At 31.7% G+C, this 23379-nt stretch overlaps 2 protein-coding genes and 2 long non-coding RNA genes across 4 annotated transcripts in view; 3 read left to right on the forward strand and 1 right to left on the reverse strand.

The window, feature by feature from the left end:
* The window catches only part of LOC117133894, a 13637-nt gene extending 4133 nt beyond the window's left edge, over positions 1 to 9504 (reverse strand). Inside the window, exon 1 of the long non-coding RNA XR_004457943.1 lies at positions 8905 to 9504. This is a non-coding gene — a long non-coding RNA (uncharacterized LOC117133894). The remainder of the gene's footprint in view (positions 1 to 8904) is intronic.
* On the forward strand, positions 3011 to 3709 carry LOC117133893. Its single transcript, XR_004457942.1, has 2 exons — positions 3011 to 3170; positions 3522 to 3709. It is a non-coding gene; the product is annotated as an uncharacterized LOC117133893 (long non-coding RNA).
* An 8758-nt stretch (positions 9505 to 18262) lies between the features above and the next one.
* Positions 18263 to 20898, forward strand: LOC103848938 (glyceraldehyde-3-phosphate dehydrogenase, cytosolic). Its single transcript, XM_009125769.3, has 9 exons — positions 18263 to 18425; positions 18518 to 18547; positions 18633 to 18733; positions 19353 to 19468; positions 19550 to 19649; positions 19790 to 19936; positions 20019 to 20079; positions 20167 to 20407; positions 20498 to 20898. Exons 1-9 carry the CDS (start codon positions 18422 to 18424, stop codon positions 20712 to 20714), a joined length of 1017 nt encoding a protein of 338 aa, XP_009124017.2. The 5' UTR covers positions 18263 to 18421; the 3' UTR covers positions 20715 to 20898.
* A 239-nt stretch (positions 20899 to 21137) lies between these two features.
* On the forward strand, positions 21138 to 23101 carry LOC103848937 (pentatricopeptide repeat-containing protein At3g04130, mitochondrial). Its single transcript, XM_009125768.3, has 2 exons — positions 21138 to 21335; positions 21429 to 23101. The coding sequence occupies exon 2, from the start codon at positions 21437 to 21439 to the stop codon at positions 22943 to 22945; it is 1509 nt and encodes a 502-aa protein (XP_009124016.1). The 5' UTR covers positions 21138 to 21335; positions 21429 to 21436; the 3' UTR covers positions 22946 to 23101.
* Positions 23102 to 23379: the final 278 nt, after the last annotated feature.

Consider the following 23379-nt stretch of genomic DNA (forward strand, 5'->3'; position numbering starts at 1 on the left):
CCCCCCTACGAAAATAGTGAGTTTTCGGTAAATGTTCTATATATGAAGCCTATAATCTTTAAATTTGGTTTAAAATTTAAAACCACATTATACCTTTGTATTAATGTATGATAAACTTATTTTCATGGTACTTGGACATCGTTCTAATTTTTGATCCATTAATTTAGCAAAACTGCAAATACTCCCTAAATTATTGGACTAATCACTATAAAATTGCTATTTCCTAGAATAACGGAGACAACAAAGGTTCCAGACCTCTTTGAACTTCATCATATTTAATTACATGATTCAAATATGCATTAAAACAGTATTTTCAATTTTCTAATTTTTTTTCAAAATATATGTGTTAACCCCTACGAAAATAGTGAGTTTTCGGTAAATGCTCTATATATGAAGCCTATAATCTTTAAATTTGTTAAAATTTAAAACCACATTATACCTTTGTATTAATGTATGATAAACTTCTTTTCATGGTACATGGACATCGTTCTAATTTTTTATCCATTAATTTAGCAAAACTGCAAATACTCCCTAATTATTGGACTAATCACTATAAAATTGCTATTTCCTAGAGAAACGGAGACAACAAAGGTTCCAAACCTCTTTGAAATTCATCATATGTTATTACATGATTCAACTATGCATTAAAACAGTATTGTCAAATTTTTTGAATTTTTCTCAAAATCTATGTGTACCCCCCTACGAAAATAGTGAGTTTTCGGTAAATGATCTATATATGAAGCTTATAATCTTTTAATTCGTTTTAAAATTTATAACCACAATATACATTTGTATTAATTTATGATAAACTCCTTTTCATGGTACATGGAAATCGTTCTAATTTTTTATCCATTAATTTAGCAAAACTGCAAATACTCCCTAAATTATTGGACTAATCACTATAAAATTGCTATTCCCTAGAGAAACGGAGACAACAAAGGTTCCAAACCTCTTTGAACTTCATCATATTTAATTACATGATTCAAATATGTATTAAAACAGTATTGTCAAATTTTTTGAATTTTTCTCAAAATCTATGTGTACCCCCCTACGAAAATAGTGAGTTTTCGGTAAATGCTCTATATATGAAGCCTATAATCTTTAAATTTGTTTTAAAATTTAAAACCACATTATACCTTTGTATTAATGTATGATAAACTTATTTTCATGGTACTTGGACATCGTTCTAATTTTTTATCCATTAATTTAGCAAAACTGCAAATACTCCCTTAATTATTGGACTAATCACTATAAAATTGCTATTTCCTAGAGAAACAGAGACAACAAAGGTTCCAAACCTCTTTGAAATTCATCATATGTTATTACATGATTCAACTATGCATTAAAACAGTATTGTCAAATTTTTTGAATTTTTCTCAAAATCTATGTGTACCCCCACGAAATAGTGAGTTTTCGGTAAATGCTCTATATATGAAGCTTATAATCTTTAATTCGTTTTAAAATTTAAACCACATTATACATTTGTATTATTTATGATAAACTCCTTTTCATGGTACATGGACATCGTTCTAATTTTTTATCATTAATTTAGCAAAACTGCAAATACTCCCTAAATCATTAGACTACCACTATAAAATTGCTATTCCCTAGAGAAACGGAGACAACAAAGGTCCAAACCTCTTTGAACTTCATCATATTTATTACATGATTCAAATATGCATTAAAAACAGTATTTCAAATTTTTTTTTTTTTTTTTCAAAATCTATGTGTTAACCCCTACGAAAATAGTGAGTTTTCGGTAAATGCTCTATATATGAAGCCTATAATCTTTAAATTTGTTTTAAAATTTAAAACCACATTATACCTTTGTATTAATGTATGATAAACTTCTTTTCATGGTACTTGGACATCGTTCTAATTTTTTATCCATTAATTTAGCAAAACTGCAAATACTCCCTAAATCATTGGACTAATCACTATAAAATTGCTATTCCCTAGAGAAACGGAGACAACAAAGGTTCCAAACCTCTTTGAAATTCATCATATGTTATTACATGATTCAACTATGCATTAAAACAGTATTGTCAAATTTTTTGAATTTTTCTCAAAATCTATGTGTACCCCCTACGAAAATAGTGAGTTTTCGGTAAATGGTCTATATATGAAGCTTATAACCTCTTAATTCGTTTTAAAATTTATAACCACATTAAACATTTGTATTAATTTATGATAAACTCCTTTTCATGGTACATGGAAATCGTTCTAATTTTTTATCAATTAATTTAGCAAAACTGCAAATACTCCTTAAAACATTAGACTAACAACTAAAAAATTGCTATTCCCTAGAGAAACGGAGACAACAAAGGTTCCAAACCCCTTTGAACTTCATCATATTCAATTATATGATTCAAATATGTATTAAAACAGTATTTTCAATTTTTTTAATTTTTTTTCAAAATCTATGTGTTAACCCCACGAAAATAGTGAGTTTTCGGTAAATGCTCTATATATGAAGCCTATATCTTTAAATTTGTTTTAAATTTAAAACCACATTTATACCTTGTATTAATGTATGATAAACTTCTTTTCATGGTACATGGACATCGTTCTAATTTTTTATCCATTAATTTAGCAAAACTGCAAATACTCCCTAAATCATTGGACTAACCACTATAAAATTGCTATTCCCTAGAGAAACGGAGACAACAAAGGTTCCAAACCTCTTTGAACTTCATCATATATTATTACATGATTCATATATGTATTAAAACAGTATTGTCAAATTTTTTGAATTTTTCTCAAAATCTATGTGTACCCCCTACGAAAATAGTGAGTTTTCGGTAAATGCTCTATATATGAAGCCTATAATCTTTAAATTTGTTTTAAAATTTAAAACCACATTATACCTTTGTATTAATGTATGATAAACTTCTTTTCATGGTACTTGGACATCGTTCTAATTTTTTATCCATTAATTTAGCAAAACTGCAAATACTCCCTAATTATTGGACTAATCACTATAAAATTGCTATTTCCTAGAGAAACGGAGACAACAAAGGTTCCAAACCTCTTTGAAATTCATCATATGTTATTACATGATTCAACTATGCATTAAAACAGTATTGTCAAATTTTTTGAATTTTTCTCAAAATCTATGTGTACCCCCCTACGAAAATAGTGAGTTTTCGGTAAATGGTCTATATATGAAGGTTATAATCTTTTAATTCGTTTTAAAATTTATAACCACATTATACCTTTGTATTAATGTATGGTACACTTCTTTTTATGGTACATGGAAATCGTTCTAATTTTTTATCAATTAATTTAGCAAAACTGCAAATACTCCCTAAAACATTAGACTAACAACTATAAAATTGCTATTCCCTAGAGAAACGGAGACAACAAAGGTTCCAAACCTCTTTGAACTTCATCATATTTAATTACATGATTCAAATATGTATTTAAACAGTATTTTCAATTTTTTTAATTTTTTTTCAAAATCTATGTGTTAACTAACCTACGAAAATAGTGAGTTTTCGGTAAATGCTCTATATATGAAGCCTATAATCTTTAAATTTGTTTTAAAATTTAAAACCACATTATACATTTGTATTAATGTATGATAAACTTCTTTTCATGGTACTTGGACATCGTTCTAATTTTTTATCCATTAATTTAGCAAAACTGCAAATACTCCCTAAATCATTAGACTAACCACTATAAAATTGCTATTCCCTAGAGAAACGGAGACAACAAAGGTTCCAAACCTCTTTGAACTTCATCATATTTAATTACATGATTCAAATATGCATTAAAACAGTATTTTCAATTTTTTAAATTTTTTTCAAAATCTATGTGTTAACCCCTACGAAAATAGTGAGTTTTCGGTAAATGCTCTATATATGAAGCCTATAATCTTTAAATTTGTTTTAAAATTTAAAACCACATTATACCTTTGTATTAATGTATGATAAACTTCTTTTCATGGTACTTGGACATCGTTCTAATTTTTTATCCATTAATTTAGCAAAACTGCAAATACTCCCTAAATTATTGGACTAATCACTATAAAATTGCTATTCCCTAGAGAAACAGAGACAACAAAGGTTCCAAACCTCTTTGAAATTCATCATATGTTATTACATGATTCAACTATGCATTAAAACAGTATTGTCAAATTTTTTGAATTTTTCTCAAAATCTATGTGTACCCCCCTACGAAAATAGTGAGTTTTCGGTAAATGCTCTATATATGAAGCCTATAATCTTTAAATTTGTTTTAAAATTTAAAACCACATTATACCTTTGTATTAATGTATGATAAACTTATTTTCATGGTACTTGGACATCGTTCTAATTTTTTATCCATTAATTTAGCAAAACTACAAATACTCCCTTAATTATTGGACTAATCACTATAAAATTGCTATTTCCTAGAGAAACGGAGACAACAAAGGTTCCAAACCTCTTTGAAATTCATCATATGTTATTACATGATTCAACTATGCATTAAAACAGTATTGTCAAATTTTTTGAATTTTTCTCAAAATCTATATGTCCCTACGAAAATAGTGAGTTTTCGGTAAATGATCTATATATGAAGCTTATAATCTTTTAGTTCGTTTTAAAATTTATAACCACATTATACATTTGTATTAATTTATGATAAACTCCTTTTCATGGTACGTGGAAATCGTTCTAATTTTTTATCCATTAATTTAGCAAAACTGCAAATACTCCCTAAATCATTAGACTAACCACTATAAAATTGCTATTCCCTAGAGAAACGGAGACAACAAAGGTTCCAAACCTCTTTGAACTTCATCATATTTAATTACATGATTCAAATATGTATTAAAACAGTATTTTCAATTTTTTAATTTTTTTCAAAATCTATGTGTAACCCCCTACGAAAATAGTGAGTTTTCGGTAAATTCTCTATATATGAAGCCTATAATCTTTAAATTTGTTTTAAAATTTAAAACCACATTATACATTTGTATTAATGTCTGATAAACTTCTTTTCATGGTACATGGACATCGTTCTAATGTTTTATCCATTAATTTAGCAAAACTGCAAATACTCCCTAAATCATTGGACTAACCACTATAAAATTGCTATTCCCTAGAGAAACGGAGACAACAAAGGTTCCAAACCTCTTTGAATTTCATCATATTTTATTACATGATTCAAATATGCATTAAAACAGTATTTTCAATTTTTTTAATTTTTTTTCAAAATCTATGTGTTAACCTCTACGAAAATAGTGAGTTTTCGGTAAATGCTCTATATATGAAGCTTATAATCTTTAATTTTGTTTTAAAATTTAAAACCACATTATACCTATGTATTAATGTCTGATAATCTTCTTTTCATGGTACATGGACATCGTTCTACATTTTTATCCATTAATTTAGCAAAACTGCAAATACTCCCTAAATAATTGGACTAACCACTATAAAACTGCTATTCCCTAGAGAAACGGAGACAACAAAGGCTCCAAACCTCTTTGAACTTCATCATATATTATTACATGATTCATATATGTATTAAAACAGTATTGTCAAATTTTTTGAATTTTTCTCAAAATCTATGTGTACCCCCCTACGAAAATAGTGAGTTTTCGGTAAATGCTCTATATATGAAGCCTATAATCTTTAAATTTGTTTTAAAATTTAAAACCACATTATACCTTTGTATTAATGTATGGTAAACTTATTTTCATGGTACTTGGACATCGTTTTAATTTTTTATCCATTAATTTAGCAAAACTGCAAATACTCCCTAAATCATTGGACTAACCACTATAAAATTGCTATTCCCTAGAGAAACGGAGACAACAAAGGTTCCAAACCTCTCTGAACTTCATCATATATTATTACATGATTTAACTATGCATTAAAACAGTATTGTCAAATTTTTTGAATTTTTCTCAAAATCTATGTGTACCCCCATACGAAAATAGTGAGTTTTCGGTAAATGCTCTATATATGAAGCCTATAATCTTTAAATTTGTTTTAAGATTTTAATCCGAATTATACCTTTGTATTAATGTATGATAAACTTCTTTTCATGGTACTTGGACATCGTTCTAATTTTTTATCCATTAATTTAGCAAAACAGCAAATACTCCCTAAATTATTGGACTAATCACTATAAAATTGCTATTCCCTAGAGAAACGGAAACAACAAAGGTACCAAACCTCTTTTAAATTCATCATATGTTATTACATGATACAACTATGCATTAAACAGTATTGTCAAATTTTTTGAATTTTTCTCAAAATCTATGCGTACCCCCTACGAAAATAGTGAGTTTTCGGTAAATGATCTATATATGAAGCTTATAATCTTTTAATTCGTTTTAAAATTTATAACCACATTATACATTTGTATTAATTTATGATAAACTCATTTTCATGGTACATGGAAATCGTTCTAATTTTTTATCAATTAATTTAGCAAAACTGCAAATACTCCCTAAATCATTAGACTAACAACTATAAAATTGCTATTCCCTAGAGAAACGGAGACAACAAATGTACCAAACCTCTTTGAACTTCATCATATTTTATTACATGATTCAAATATGCATTAAAACAGTATTTTCAATTTTTTTAATTTTTTTTCATAATATATGTGTTAACTCCTACGAAAATAGTGAGTTTTCGGTAAATAATCTATATATGAAGCCTATAATCTTTAAATTTGTTTTAAAATTTAAAACCACATTATACCTTTGTATTAATGTCTGATAAACTTCTTTTCATGGTACATGGACATGGTTCTAATTTTTTATCTATTAATTTAGCAAAACTGCAAATACTCCATAAATCATTAGACTAACCACTATAAAATTGCTATTCCCTAGAGAAACGGAGACAACAAAGGTTCCAAACCTCTTTGAACTTCATCATATATTATTACATGATTCAACTATGCATTAAAACAGTATTGTCAAATTTTTTAAATTTTCTCAAAATCTATGTGTACCCCCCTACGAAAATAGTGAGTTTTCGGTAAATGCTTTATATATGAAGCTTATAATCTTTTAATTTGTTTTAAGATTTAAAACCACATTATACCTTTGTATTAATTTATGATAAACTTCTTTTCATGGTACTTGGACATCGTTCTAATTTTTTATCAATTAATTTAGCAAAACTGCAAATACTCCCTAAATTATTAGACTAACCACTATAAAATTGCTATTCCCTAGAGAAACGGAGACAACAAAGGTTCCAAACCTCTTTGAACTTCATCATATTTTATTACATGATTCAAATATGTATTAAAACAGAATTTTCAATTTTTTGATTTTTTTTCAAAATCTATGTGTTAAACCCCCTACAAAAATAGTGAGTTTTCGGTAAATGCGCTATATATGAAGCCTATAATCTTTAAATTTGTGTTTAAAATTTAAAACCACATTATACCTTTGTATTAATGTATGATAAACTTCTTTTCATGGTACATGAACATCGTTCTAATTTTTTATCCATTAATTTTGCAAAACTGCAAATACTACCTAAATCATTAGACTAACCACTATAAAATTGCTATTCCCTAGAGAAACGAAGACAACAAAGGTTCCAAACCTCTTTGAACTTCATAATACTCCCTAAATCGATAGAATAACCACTATGAGCTCAAAGAAAGCAAAAATATCTTGGGAGAATGTTTGCAAGCCAAAGGAGGAAGGGGGTCTGGGCTTGAGATCACTTATGGAGACTAACAAGGTCTGCTGTCTAAAGCTAATTTGGCGTATCCTGTCTCAGTCTACGCTTTGGGTTAAATGGGTTAAGAGATATCTCATACGAAAAGGATCTTTCTGGAGTGTTAAGGAATCAAGCTCACTTGGTTCTTGGATGTGGAAGAAGCTACTGAAATATCGTGCTCTCGCCAGATCCTTTACAAAAGTCGAAATAAGAAGTGGGGCTGCTACTTCTTTTTGGTTTTATGAGTGGTCCTCTTTGGGGAGGTTAATAGAGATCACAAATGTTCGAGTTTGCATCTCGCTTGGAGTCGATCTCAATCCTACAGTGGAGTTTGCCGTTCAGAATTATCAGAGTCGTCGCCATAGAGCAGAGCACCTGATGGCCATTGATGCAGAGATCATGCGTCTTAGACTGCAGGGGCTTACAGGAGAGGATGATGTTAGACTATGGAGAGGTAAAGGAAATGTTTATCGGCCTGAGTTTCTCACGCAACATACATGGAGATTATCGCGTGTACAGCAGCCGATCACTCAATGGCACAAAAGTATCTGGTTCACAGGAGCAACACCTAAATATTCAGTAATGAGTTGGATAGCAGCACACAACCGGTTGGCCACAGGTGATAGAATTCTGCAGTGGAACCCCCAAGCAAATGCTAATTGCATTTTCTGTAATTCTGGTGTGGAATCTCGAAATCACCTTTTCTTCTCTTGTTCTTACTCTGAGGTGATATGGAGGAATCTAGCTGGGAGGTTACTGGGACGTAACTACACCTGCATATGGGATGAAGTTCTGTACCTGTTCTCAACTAACTTTGGCTCACGTACGAAGCTGTTTCTGCTGCGGTATGTTTTCCAAGTTGCGATTCACACGATTTGGATGGAGAGGAATAGTAGACGGCATGGCACGGTTCAGAAGCCTCCAGGGATTTTACTCAAATTCATCGACAAACAAACTCGGAACAGAATCAGTTCTTTACGAGGAAAAGGCGGGAAGCACTTGACCCAGGCAATGGCGGCTTGGTTTGAAACAAGAGAATAGATACTCTTTTTTCTTTTCTGCTTCTAAAACTTTCAAACTACTCTAGTTTACAGATGCATTAGTTTGTACAAATGTCTTTTTTGATTTGAATAAATTTAGCATTCTTTCAAAAAAAAAAAAAGATAGAATAACCATTATAAAATCACTATTTTCTTGAAAAACGGAGACAACAAAAGCTCCAAACCTCGTTGAACGTCATCATACGTTAGTGGAGGATGCAACTATGCATTAAAACAATATTCTCGTATTTTTTGAAATTTTCTCAAAATCTATGTGTTAACCCCTACGAAAATATTGAGTTTTTTGTAAATGTTTTATATACTGAACCCTATAATCTTTAGTGTTGTTTTAAAATTTCTAACCACATTCTAGATTTGTATTAATGTATTTTAAGCTCTTTTCATGGTCTAAGGGACTCGTTATAACTTTTTATCAATTAATTTAGTAAAACTTCATAATACTCCCTAAATTGATAGAATAACCACTATAAAATCACTATTTGCTTGAAACACGGAGACAACAAAAGCTCCAAACCTCGTTGAACGTCATCATACGTTAGTAGAAGATGCAACTATGCATTAAAACAATATTTTCGTATTTTTTGAAATTTTCTCTAAATCTAAGTGTTAACCCCTACGAAAATATTGAGTTTTTGGTATATGTTTTATATACTGAAGCCTATAATCTTTATTGTTGTTTTAAAATTTCTAACCACATTCTACATTTGTATTAATGTATTTTAAGCTCTTTTCATGGTCTAAAGGACTCGTTATAATTTTTTATCAATTAATTTAGTAAAACTTCATGATATTTCCTAAATTGATAGAATAACCACTATAAAATCACTATTTGCTTGAAAAATGGAGACAACAAAGGCTTCAAACCTCTTTGAACGTCATCATACGTTAGTGGAGGATGCAACTATACATTAAAACAATATTATCGTATTTTTTGAAATTTTCTCAAAATCTATGTGTTAACCCCTACGAAAATATTGAGTTTTTTGTAAATGTTTTATATACTGAAGCCTAAAATCTTTAGTGTTGTTTTAAAACTTTTAACCACATTCTACATTTGTATTAATTTATTTTAAGCTTTTTTCTTGGTATAAGGGAATCGTTATAATTTTTTTATCAATTAATTTAATAAAACTTCATAATACACCTTAAATCTATGGAATAACCACTATAAAATCACCGTTTTCTTGAAAAACTGAGACAACAAAGGCTCCAAACCTCTTTCAACATCATCATACGTTAGTGGAGGATGCAACTATGCATTAAAACAACATTGTCGTATTTTTTAAAATTTTCTCAAAATCTATGTGTTAACCATACGAAAATATTGAGTTTTTGGTAAATGTTTTATATATTTAAGCCTATAATCTATAGTGTTGTTTTAAAATTTCTAACCACATTCTAAATTTGATTTAAGGTATTTTAAGATTTTTTCATGGTATAGTTATAATATTTTATCAATTAATTTAGTAAAACTTCATAATACTCCCTAAATCGATAGAATAACCACTATAAAATCACTATTTTCTTGAAAAACGGAGACAACAAAGGCTCCAAACCTCGTTGAACGTCATCATACGTTAGTGGAGGATGCAACTATACATTAAAACAATATTCTCGTATTTTTTGAAATTTTCTCAAAATCTATGTGTTGTTTTATATACTGAAGCCTATAATCTTTAGTGTTATTTTAAAATTTCTAACCACATTCTAGATTTGTATTAATGTATTTTAAACTCTTTTCATGATCTAAGGGACTCGTTATAATTTTTTATCAATTAATTTAGTAAAACTTCATAATACTCCCTAAATTGATAGAATAACCACTATAAAATCACTATTTGCTTGAAACACGGAGACAACAAAAGCTCCAAACCTCGTTGAACGTCATCATACGTTAGTAGAAGATGCAACTATGCATTAAAACAATATTTTCGTATTTTTTGAAATTTTCTCTAAATCTATGTGTTAACCCATACGAAAATATTGAGTTTTTGGTATACGTTTTATATACTGTAGCCTATAATCTTTAGTGTTGTTTTAAAATTTCTAACCACATTCTACATTTGTATTAATGTATTTTAAGCTCTTTTCATGGTCTAAAGGACTCGTTATAATTTTTTATCAATTAATTTAGTAAAACTTCATGATACTTCCTAAATTGATAGAATAACCACTATAAAATCACTATTTGCTTGAAAAATGGAGACAACAAAGGCTTCAAACCTATTTGAACGTCATCATACGTTAGTGGAGGATGCAACTATACATTAAAACAATATTATCGTATTTTTTGAAATTTTCTCAAAATCTATGTGTTAACCCCTACGAAAATATTGAGTTTTTTGTAAATGTTTTATATACTGAAGCCTAAAATCTTTAGTGTTGTTTTAAAAATTTTAACCACATTCTACATTTGTATTAATGTATTTTAAGCTTTTTTCTTGGTATAAGGGAATCGTTATAATTTCTTTATCAATTAATTTATAAAACTTCATAATACACCTTAAATCTATGGAATAACCACTATAAAATCACCGTTTTCTTGACAAACTGAGACAACAAAGGCTCCAAACCTTTTCAACATCATCATACGTTAGTGGAGGATGCAACTATGCATTAAAACAACATTGTCGTATTTTTTAAAATTTTCTCAAAATCTATGTGTTAACCATACGAAAATATTGAGTTTTTGGTAAATGTTTTATATATTTAAGCCTATAATCTATAGTGTTGTTTTAAAATTTCTAACCACATTCTAAATTTGTATTAAGGTATTTTAAGATTTTTTCATGGTATAGTTATAATATTTTATCAATTAATTTAGTAAAACTTCATAATACTCCCTAAATCGATAGAATAACCACTATAAAATCACTATTTTCTTGAAAAACGGAGACAACAAAAGCTCCAAACCTCGTTGAACGTCATCATACGTTAGTGGAAGATGCAACTATACATTAAAACAATATTCTCGTATTTTTTGAATTTTTTTCAAAATCTATGTGTTGTTTTATATACTGAAGCCTATAATCTTTAGTGTTATTTTAAAATTTCTAACCACATTCTAGATTTATATTAATGTATTTTAAACTCTTTTCATGATCTAAGGGACTCGTTATAATTTTTTATCAATTAATTTAGTAAAACTTCATAATACTCCCTAAATTGATAGAATAACAACTATAAAATCACTATTTGCTTGAAACACGGAGACAACAAAAGCTCCAAACCTCGTTGAACGTCATCATACGTTAGTAGAAGATGCAACTATGCATTAAAACAATATTTTCGTATTTTTTGAAATTTTCTCTAAATCTATGCGTTAACCCATACGAAAATATTGAGTTTTTGGTATATGTTTTATATACTGTAGCCTATAATCTTTAGTGTTGTTTTAAAAATTTCTAACCACATTCTACATTTGTATTAATGTATTTTAAGCTCTTTTCATGGTCTAAAGGACTCGTTATAATTTTTTATCAATTAATTTAGTAAAACTTCATGATACTTCCTAAATTGATAGAATAACCACTATAAAATCACTATTTGCTTGAAAAATGGAGACAGCAAAGGCTTCAAACCTCTTTGAACGTCATCATACGTCAGTGGAGGATGCAACTATACATTAAAACAATATTATCGTATTTTTTGAAATTTTCTCAAAATCTATGTGTTAACCCCTACGAAAATATTGAGTTTTTTGTAAATGTTTTATATACTGAAGCCTAAAATCTTTAGTGTTGTTTTAAAAATTTTAACCACATTCTACATTTGTATTAATGTATTTTAAGCTTTTTTCTTGGTATAAGGGAATCGTTATAATTTTTTTATCAATTAATTTAATAAAACTTCATAATACACCTTAAATCTATGGAATAACCACTATAAAATCACCGTTTTCTTGACAAACTGAGACAACAAAGGCTCCAAACCTCTTTTAACATCATCATACGTTAGTGGAGGATGCAACTATGCATTAAAACAACATTGTCGTATTTTTTAAAATTTTCTCAAAATCTATGTGTTAACCATACGAAAATATTGAGTTTTTGGTAAATGTTTTATATATTTAAGCCTATAATCTATAGTGTTGTTTTAAAATTTCTAACCACATTCTAAATTTGTATTAAGGTATTTTAAGATTTTTTCATGGTATAATTATAATTTTTTATCAATTAATTTAGTAAAACTTCATAATACTCCCTAAATCGATAGAATAACCACTATAAAATCACTATTTTCTTGAAAAACGGAGACAACAAAGGCTCCAAACCTCGTTGAACGTCATCATACGTTAGTGGATGATGCAACTATACATTAAAACAATATTCTCGTATTTTTTGAAATTTTCTCAAAATCTATGTGTTGTTTTATATACTGAAGCCTATAATCTTTAGTGTTATTTTAAAATTTCTAACCACATTCTAGATTTGTATTAATGTATTTTAAGCTCTTTTCATGATCTAAGGGACTCGTTATAATTTTTTATCAATTAATTTAGTAAAACTTCATAATACTCCCTAAATTGATAGAATAACCACTATGAAATCACTATTTGCTTGAAAACGGAGACAACAAAGGCTCCAAACCTCGTTGAACGTCATCATACGTTAGTGGAGGATGCAACTATGCATTAAAACAATATTCTCGTATTTTTTGAAATTTTCTCAAAATCTATATGTTAACCCCTACGAAAATATTGAGTTTTTGGTAAATGTTTTATATACTGAAGCCTATAATCTTTATTGTTATTTTATAATTTCTAACCACATTCTACATTTGTATTAATGTATTTTAAGCTATTTTCATGGTCTAAGGAACACGTTATAATTTTCTTATCAATTAATTTAGTAAAACTTCATAATACTACCTAAATCGATAGAATAACCACTATAAAATCACTATTTGCTTGAAAAACGGAGATAACAAAGGCTCCAGACCTCGTTGAACGTCATCATACGTTAGTGGAGGATACTACTATGCATTAAAACAATATTCTCGTATTTTTTGAAATTTTCTCAAAATCTATGTGTTTAACCCCCTACGAAAATATTGAGTTTTTGGTAAATGTTTTATATACTGAAGTCTATAATCTTTATTGTTATTTTAGAATTTCTAACCACATTCTACATTTGTATTAATGTATTTTAAGCTCTTTTCATGGTCTAAGGGACTCGTTATAATTTCTTATCAATTAATTTAGTAAAACTTCATAATACTCCCTAAATTGATAGAATAACCACAATAAAATCACTATTTGCTTGAAAAACGGAGACAACAAAGGCTCCAAACCTCCTTGAATGTCATCATAAGTTAGTGGAGGATGCAACTATGCATTAAAACAATATTCTCGTATTTTTTGAAATTTTCTCAAAATCTATGTGTTAACCCCTACGGAAATATTGAGTTTTTGGTAAATGTTTTATATATTGAAGCCTATAATCTTTAGTGTTGTTTTAAAATTTCTAACCACGCTCTACATTTGTATTAATGTATTTTAAGCTCTTTTCTTGGTCTAAGGGACTCGTTATAATTTTTTATCAATTAATTTAGTAAAACTTCATAATACTCCCTAAATCGAAAGAATAACCACTATAAAATCACTATTTGCTTGATAAACGAAGACAACAAAGGCTCCAAACCTCTTTGAACGTTATCATACGTTAGTGGAGAATGCAACTATGCACTAAAACAATATTCTCGTATTTTTTGAAATTTTCTCAAAATCTATGTGTTAACCCATACGAGAATACTGAGTTTCTGGTAAATGTTTTATATACTGAAGCCTATAATCTTTGGTGTTTTTTAAAAAAATTTAACCACATTCTACATTTGTATTAATGTATTTTAAGCTCTTTTCATGGCCTAAGAGACTCGTTATAATTTTTTATCAATTAATTTAGTAAAACTTCATAATACTCCCTAAATCGATAGAATAACCACTATAAAATCACTATTTGCTTGAAAAATGGAGACAACATATACGTTAGTGGAGGATGCAACTATGCATTAAAAAATATTGTCATATTTTTTGAAATTTTCTCAAAATCTATGTAGTAACCCGTACAAAAATATTGAGTTTTTGGTAAATATTTTATATACTGAAGCCTATAATCTTTAGTGTTGTTTTAAAATTTCTAACCACATTCTACATTTGCATTAATGTATTTTAAGCTCTTTTTATGGTCTAAGGGACTCGTTATAATTTTTTATCAATTAATTTAGTAAAACTTCATACTAAATTGATAGAATAACCACTATAAAATCACTATTTGCTTGAAAAACGGAGACAATAAAGGCTCCAAACCTCGTTGAACGTCATCATACGTTAGTGGAGGATACAACTATGCATTAAAACAATATTCTCGTATTTTTTGAAATTTTCTCAAAATCTATGTGTTAACCCCCTACGAAAATATTGAGTTTTTGGTAAATGTTTTATATACTGAAGCCTATAATCTTTATTGTTATTTTAGAATTTCTAACCACATTCTACATTTGTATTAATGTATTTTAAGCTCTTTTCATGGTCTAAGGGACTCGTTATAATTTGTTATCAATTAATTTAGTAAAACTTCATAATACTCCCTAAATCGATAGAATAACCACAATAAAATCACTATTTGCTTGAAAAACGGAGACAACAAAGGCTCCAAACCTCCTTGAACGTCATCATACGTTAGTGGAGGATGCAACTATGCATTAAAACAATATTTTTGTATTTTTTGAAATTTTCTCAAAATCTATGTGTTAACCCTTACGGAAATATTGAGTTTTTGGTAAAGGATTTATATACTGAAGCCTATAATCTTTAGTGTTGTTTTAAAATTTTTAACCATATTCTACATTTGCATTAATGTATTTTAAGCTCTTTTCTTGGTCTAAGGGACTCGTTATAATTTTTTATCAATTAATTTAGTAAAACTTCATAATACTCCCTAAATCGATAGAATAACCACTATAAAATCACTATTTGCTTGAAAAACGGAAACAACAAAGGCTCCAAACCTCTTTGAACGTCATCATACGTTAGTGGAGGATGCAACTATGCATTAAAACAATATTGTCGTATTTTTTGAAATTTTCTCAAAATCTATGTGGTAACCCCTACGAAAATATTGAGTTTTTGGTAAATGTTTTATATACTGAAGCCTAAACTCTTTAGTGTTGTTTTAAAATTTATAACCAGATTCTACATTTGTATTAATGTATTTTAAGCTCTTTTCATGGTCTAAGGGACTCGTTATAATTTTTTATCAATTAATTTAGTAAAACTTCATACTACTCCCTAAATCGATAGAATAACCACTATAAAATCACTATTTGCTTGAAAAACGGAGACAACAAAGGCTCCAAACCTCCTTGAACGTAATCATACGTTAGTGGAGGATGCAACTATGCATTAAAACAATATTGTCGTATTTTTTGAAATTTTCTCAAAATCTATGTGGTAACTAACCCCTACGAAAATATTGAGTTTTTGGTAAATGTTTTATATACTGAAGCCTAAAATCTTTAGTGTTGTTTTAAAATTTATAACCAGATTCTACATTTGTAGTAATGTATTTTAAGCTCTTTTCATGGTCTAAGGGACTCGTTATAATTTTTATCAATTAATTTAGTAAAATTTCATAATACTCCCTAAATCGATAGAATAACCACAATAAAATCACTATTTGCTTGAAAAACGGAGACAACAAAGGCTTCAAACCTCTTTGAACGTCATCATACGTTAGTGGAGGATGCAACTATGCATTAAAACAATATTGTCGTATTTTTTGAAATTTTCTCAAAATCTATGTGTTAACCCCCCTACGAAAATGTTGAGTTTTTGGTAAATGTTTTATATACTGAAGCCTATAATCTTTAGTGTTGTTTTAAAATTTCTAACCACATTCTATATTTGTATTAATGTATTTTAAGCTCTTTTCATGGTCTAAGGGACTCGTTATAATTTTTTATCAATTAATTTAGTAAAACTTCATATTACTCCCTAAATCGATAGAATAACCACTATAAAATCACTATTTGCTTGAAAAACGGAGACAACAAAGGCTCCAAACCTCTTTGAACGTAATCATACGTTAGTGGAGGATGCAACTATGCATTAAAACAATATTGTCGTATTTTTTGAAATTTTCTCAAAATCTATGTGGTAACCCCTACGAAAATATTGAGTTTTTGGTAAATGTTTTATATACTGAAGCCTAAAATCTTTAGTGTTGTTTTAAAATTTATAACCAGATTCTACATTTGTATTAATGTATTTTAAGCTCTTTTCATGGTCTAAGGGACTCGTTATAATTTTTTATCAATTAATTTAGTAAAATTTCATAATACTCCCTAAATCGATAGAATAACCACAATAAAATCACTATTTGCTTGAAAAACGGAGACAACAAATGCTTCAAACCTCTTTGAACGTCATCATACGTTAGTGGAGGATGCAACTATGCATTAAAACAATATTGTCGTATTTTTTGAAATTTTCTCAAAATCTATGTGTTTAACCCCCCTACGAAAATGTTGAGTTTTTGGTAAATGTTTTATATACTGAAGCCTATAATCTTTAGTGTTGTTTTAAAATTTCTAACCACATTCTATATTTGTATTAATGTATTTTAAGCTCTTTTCATGGTGTAAGGGACTCGTTATAATTTTTTATCAATTAATTTAGTAAAACTTCATAATACTATCTAAATCGATAGAATAACCACTATAAAATCATTATTTGCTTGAAAAACGGAGACCACAAAGGCTCAAAACCTCTTTGAACGTCATCATACGTTAGTGGAAGATGCAACTATGCATTAAAACAATATTTTCGTATTTTTTGAAATTTTCTACAAAATCTATGTGTACCACAGCGGTTATCTTGTGCAACTGTTTTGTCAATATAGAAACAACAATCATGAAAAATAAAATACATAACTTTTAGCCTTTTGATGTTCTTTAAGTATTTAACACGGTTTAACGCCCAAAGCATGAGTTTTATGAACTTTAACCCATGGCCGATCTGAAAACTGTCATGAAAAAAAACCATTTGAACTATTGCATACCACAGTGGTCATCTTGTGCAACTGTTTTGTCAATATAGAAAACCAAATGTCAACTGTTTTAAAAAATGTTAAATCTAGAAAAGTTCATATGAAAGAAGCAAGTAACATAAAAATTTTACTAGTCGGGGTGTTACCTTCCAGAAATTTGAAAATGTCTACTAAAATGGGCCTCTCACGAACAACTTGTCAACCACATGCCGGTCCGTGTAGAACAGCATTGACAAATCCGATGCCTTTCATGCCGACTCAACTGACCCGGCCCGTCTAAGAATCTTCTAGTTCATCGCGTGAGATGCACACGCCAATACGCCATGACTCGCCACAACTATTTTCCTAATCACGACTCAGGGGTGACGACATTTAACCGAAACAGAGTGGCTTAACAACGGTAAACAAGGTAAATAACGGAAGTAACGAAGGGTCATTTAGTCATTTTAAGCTTAAGAAAAATGGAAAAATATCACTTCAGATCTGACTTTTCTTTTTTTTTTTCGCCAGAAGATATTTTTCGACCCCTTCTCCACGTTCTTCTCTCTTTTAAATACACAGCCCCTCTTCTCCCATCTCACTCACTCACCATCCTCACTGTAATTTTCTCTCTTTCTCGCGTATTTGATTCGTAATGGGTGAGTATCTCTTTGTTGATTTCGTTTGGTTTCTCTAGTCTGTTGATCGTATTCAGATCTGACTGTTTTCGGATTTTCTTTTCGTTTTGTAGCTGGAGGTAAGATCAAGATCGGAATCAACGGTGAGTCTCTGATTAACTAGGTTTGTTGGATCTATTACATGTAGCTGATCTAGTGAATCTGACGTTTGGTTTGTGTGATCGATAGGATTCGGAAGAATCGGTCGTTTGGTAGCTAGAGTTGTTCTCCAGAGGGACGATGTTGAGCTTGTTGCTGTTAACGATCCCTTCATCACCACTGAGTACATGGTTCGTTTTGTTTCCTTCCTTACTTCGACGTCGTTTTGATCCTGGATTGGTTAAATATTATAATTACGATCTGGTTATTTATTGGATTCGATTAGTGGCGCTGATCGTTACGTTTATGCATGTGTGTTCTTAAGGTCGATACGAATGGTTTAATAAGTGCGTAGATCCATGAGCTGGTTTAGTTTGTTGAATCTCATGTTGATTAGCTCATTAGATTGTATTTCGAGCTGATGATTGTATCGTCACCTTATGCATGTGTCGACATGAATGTTTAATCAGTACTTAGATCCAGAAACTGGTTTAGTTGGTTGAATCTCATGTTGCTTAGCTGATTATATCGTTTTTAGAGCTTCACATGGTTTGTGTTTCCTTCGTTACTTCTTTCGACATCGTTTTGATCCGGGAACTGGTTAATATCGTTTCGATCTGGTGATTTATTGGATTCAGTATCGTCACGTTAATGCATGTGTGTTCTTAGTGTCTTCGTGATGTTTTTAGATCCAGAAACTGGTTTAGTTTTCATGTTGATTAGCTAATTATATCGTTTATTTGAGCTGATGATTGTAATGTTATTGATTTGGTTCGTAGATTGATTAATCTCTGTGTTTGATTGGTGCAGACGTACATGTTCAAGTACGACAGTGTCCACGGTCAATGGAAACACCATGAGCTCAAGGTGAAGGATGAGAAGACTCTTCTCTTCGGTGAGAAGCCAGTCACTGTCTTCGGCATCAGGTATTATCTTTTTCTTTTTCCTGTGTTTGTATATTTTCTTTTGAGAATTTCAAACTTACGATTGATTTGTATTTTGTGAAGGAACCCTGAGGATATCCCATGGGGTGAGGCTGGAGCTGACTTCGTTGTTGAGTCTACCGGTGTTTTCACTGACAAGGACAAAGCTGCTGCTCACTTGAAGGTTTGTTTTATATTTGCTTTGGATGTTATACACCAATATACTTGTAGTGTTAATATAACTTATTGCTCTTCGATGAGTTTCAGTGATAAATGGACAGGAACCATGTTTCAACTGAATGATTTTGTGAATTGTTGTTACAGGGTGGTGCCAAGAAGGTTGTCATCTCTGCACCTAGCAAGGACGCGCCCATGTTTGTCGTTGGTGTCAACGAGCACGAGTACAAGTCCGACCTTGACATTGTCTCCAACGCTAGTTGCACCACTAACTGCCTTGCTCCCCTTGCCAAGGTAATATATCTCATCGCCCATTACAGATCAGTTTGATAGTGTTATTTCTAGCTTCGTACCAATCTTAGGTTTCTTCCTGTAGGTTATCAACGACAGGTTCGGCATTGTTGAGGGTCTTATGACCACCGTCCACTCCATCACTGGTAAGTCTTTCTGTCTTTAATAAAGCTAATACCATTACTGGTTGCATGTAAGAGGAAACTAATGAGGGTTTGCTTTTATGATATCAGCTACTCAGAAGACTGTTGATGGACCATCAATGAAGGACTGGAGAGGTGGAAGAGCTGCTTCATTCAACATCATTCCCAGCAGCACCGGAGCTGCCAAGGCTGTCGGAAAGGTTCTTCCACAGCTTAACGGAAAGTTGACCGGAATGTCCTTCCGTGTTCCCACCGTTGATGTCTCAGTTGTTGACCTCACGGTTAGACTCGAGAAAGCTGCAACCTACGACGAGATCAAGAAGGCTATCAAGTAAGCTTTTGCTTCCAGTTAAGCTTAATTATCATATCGTGGTAACATATAAACTAACTAACTGGTTGAATTGTTAACAATAATGAACAGGGAGGAATCTGAAGGCAAGCTAAAGGGAATCCTTGGATACACCGAGGATGATGTCGTCTCAACTGACTTCGTTGGTGACAGCAGGTCGAGCATTTTCGATGCCAAGGCTGGAATTGCATTGAGTGACAACTTCGTGAAGCTTGTGTCGTGGTACGACAACGAATGGGGTTACAGTACTCGTGTGGTCGACTTGATTGTTCACATGTCAAAGTGCTAAATCTAAATCTGAGAAGATGATCTCGAGTTTGTTGTTTTTCAATAAATTTTCTTGGTTTTAAAAACTCTTTTTGGGTTTTGGCTGATCTCTCTCACTTGTAGTGATTTGAGTCTGTAGCCCGGTTGTTTAACTGAGAGGCCCTTTACGTTTGGCTTTTGATATATTGAGTTATGGTTTTATCAGATTGAACTCCCTCTAAATGATCGTTAGATTCTAAAATATGGTCAAAGGCTTATATCAAAGAGAAATAACACAATCAAAACCCAACGATTGTGATTCCACACCTTGAGGTTTTCATTCTCCAGAAGAGAGTAGAGTACCCCAAGTGTAAAACTACATTTTCCAAACGACTTGCATTCCATAACATTTATTGGGCCACCTCATATTCTTATTCTTATTCACAATACTGAACTTCCTTCGTTTCGTTCTTTTTGCCACTAAACTAAAGCAGCCCATTAACAAAACTGATAAAACTCGGGCTTTTAAATGGGCCCATAGCCTCGGTCCATTTAAGTCTGTGTCTGAGCGATGATTATTACTCCTTCGTCAAATCTCTCCGGCTAGGCTAGACGGCCGTCTTCGGTTTTCAGTTTCACGATTTCCTTTTGCTTAAGGTTTTAGGTACGACTTCGAACTTCCGTGTCTTTTCCCGACACTTACTGTTACTGTCCGAAACTGAGACAACGCTTCATAACCTGCTTGTTTTTTTTTTAGATTTTCCGATGTCTCGTCTCATCCAAAACCGCGTCAGAAACACTTTCTCACGCCTCAAACCTTCCATCGCTCTCTCCTCATCTACCCTCACCAACAATCTCTCCACGTCTCCAGAGCCATCACCCGAACCACTCGATGAATCCTCGGAGATATGGAACGTCATCATAGGCCGAGCCGGCGGCGACAGAGTCGTCAGCGAAGACGAAGTCTTCCACCGCCTCTCAAACGATCCCTTCTGCAACAGAGTAAACCTCTCAGACACTCTACTCAACAAGCTCCTCCACAGGTTCAGAGACGACTGGAGATCAGCTCTCGGCGTCTTGAAATGGGCCGAGTCTCGCAAAGCCCACAAGAATCACTCAGCCGAGGCTTATGATACAGCGGTTGATATACTCGGGAAAGCCAAGAAATGGGATCGTATGAAGGCCTTCGTCGAGAAGATGAAGGTAGATAACACCGTGACGTTGAACACTGTGGCCAAGATCATGAGGAGGTTCGCTGGAGCTGGAGAGTGGGAAGAAGCTGTTAACGTGTTCGATAGGTTAAATGAGTTTGGATTAGAGAAGAACACTGAGTCTATGAACTTACTGTTAGATACTCTCTGTAAGGAGAAGAGAGTCGAGCGAGCTAGATCCGTTTTGTTAGAGCTAAAGGCTCACATTAAGCCGGATGCTCATACTTTTAATATATTTATTAACGGTTGGTGTAAGACCAACAGAGTCGAGGAGGCTCTCTGGACGATTCAGGAGATGAGAGGATATGGGTTTCGTCCTTGTGTGATTAGCTACACGACGATTATAAAGTGTTATTGTTTGAAGAGTGATTTTATTAAAGTCTATGAGATGTTGAGTGAGATGGAAGCTAACGATTCTCCTCCGAACTCTGTCACCTACACGACGATTATGTCTTGTCTTAACGCGCAGAAAGAGTTTGAGGAGTCTTTAAGGGTGGCTGCGAGGATGAAACGGTCAGGCTGCGAGGGGGATACTCTTTTCTACAACTGTTTGATTCACACGCTTGCTCGAGCTGGGAGGTTGGAAGAAGCTGAGAGGGTTTTCAGAGATGAGATGCCTTCAGTTAACACATCTACTTATAACTCAATGATTGCTATGTATTGTCACCATGATGAGGAGGAGAAGGCCGTTGAGCTTCTCAGGGAGATGGAGAGTTTGAAGGTTTGTGAGCCTGATGTTCACACGTATCATCCGTTGCTTAGATCATGTTTTAAGAGAGGAGATGTGGTTGAGGTTGGGAGGTTGTTGAAAGAAATGGTGACTAAGCATCATTTGAGTTTGGACGAGTCGACTTATACTTTTTTGATACAGAGGTTTTGTAGAGCTGATATGTGTGAGTGGGCGTATTGTTTATTTGAGGAGATGATTAGCCAAGATATCGCGCCGAGGCATAGGACTTGTTTGTTGCTTTTGGATGAGGTTAGGAAGAAGAGTATGCATGAAGCGGTTGAGAGGATCGAGTATGTGATGAGGAGTGTTAAACTTACTGCCCCTGTAAAGTGAGGTTATTATTAGTTACTACAGATTCATCAGATGTTCATTGTTTTGTTCATTCAACCACACATTGTAGTGTAGATTTCAAGTTCTTTGGTCATGGATAAGACTTGCTGAAATTTTGCAACTTAATGGAGTTGAATGATTCAGACACAGTTTAGGCAAGTTTTGTTTGTTGTCTGCTTTGACTCAGATCATTGTAAGACCGTCTCAGGATCCATCCAGAGTTGTGCCAGGATTCATCACATCAAGAGATTATGGGAGTGGGATCCAATACAATTAAGCATTGAGTTTAGGGACACATAACATGTGCTTGTAGATGCGTCCACACTCCACAGTCACCACACCGACAGAGAGGTAGATCTACAATACCCAAAGGCCAAGGCAAAACAAAATATACATTTTTTGTCTTGGGACTTTTTTTCTTCTTTTCTATTAAAATA

This window comes from Brassica rapa, chromosome A05, assembly GCF_000309985.2.
Source record: "Brassica rapa cultivar Chiifu-401-42 chromosome A05, CAAS_Brap_v3.01, whole genome shotgun sequence".
Taxonomy (NCBI): domain Eukaryota; kingdom Viridiplantae; phylum Streptophyta; class Magnoliopsida; order Brassicales; family Brassicaceae; genus Brassica; species Brassica rapa.

Excerpts from the sequence above, each read along its gene's own strand:
- LOC103848938 (XM_009125769.3), top strand. Across the intron at positions 19,650-19,789 it reads AAGCTGCTGCTCACTTGAAG|GGTGGTGCCAAGAAGGTTGT; the intron begins GTTTGTTTTATA and ends TTGTTGTTACAG. Across the intron at positions 20,080-20,166 it reads CACCGTCCACTCCATCACTG|CTACTCAGAAGACTGTTGAT; the intron begins GTAAGTCTTTCT and ends TTATGATATCAG.
- LOC103848937 (XM_009125768.3), top strand. The coding sequence starts at position 21,437 with ATGTCTCGTCTCATCCAAAACCGCGTCAGAAACACTTTCTCACGCCTC.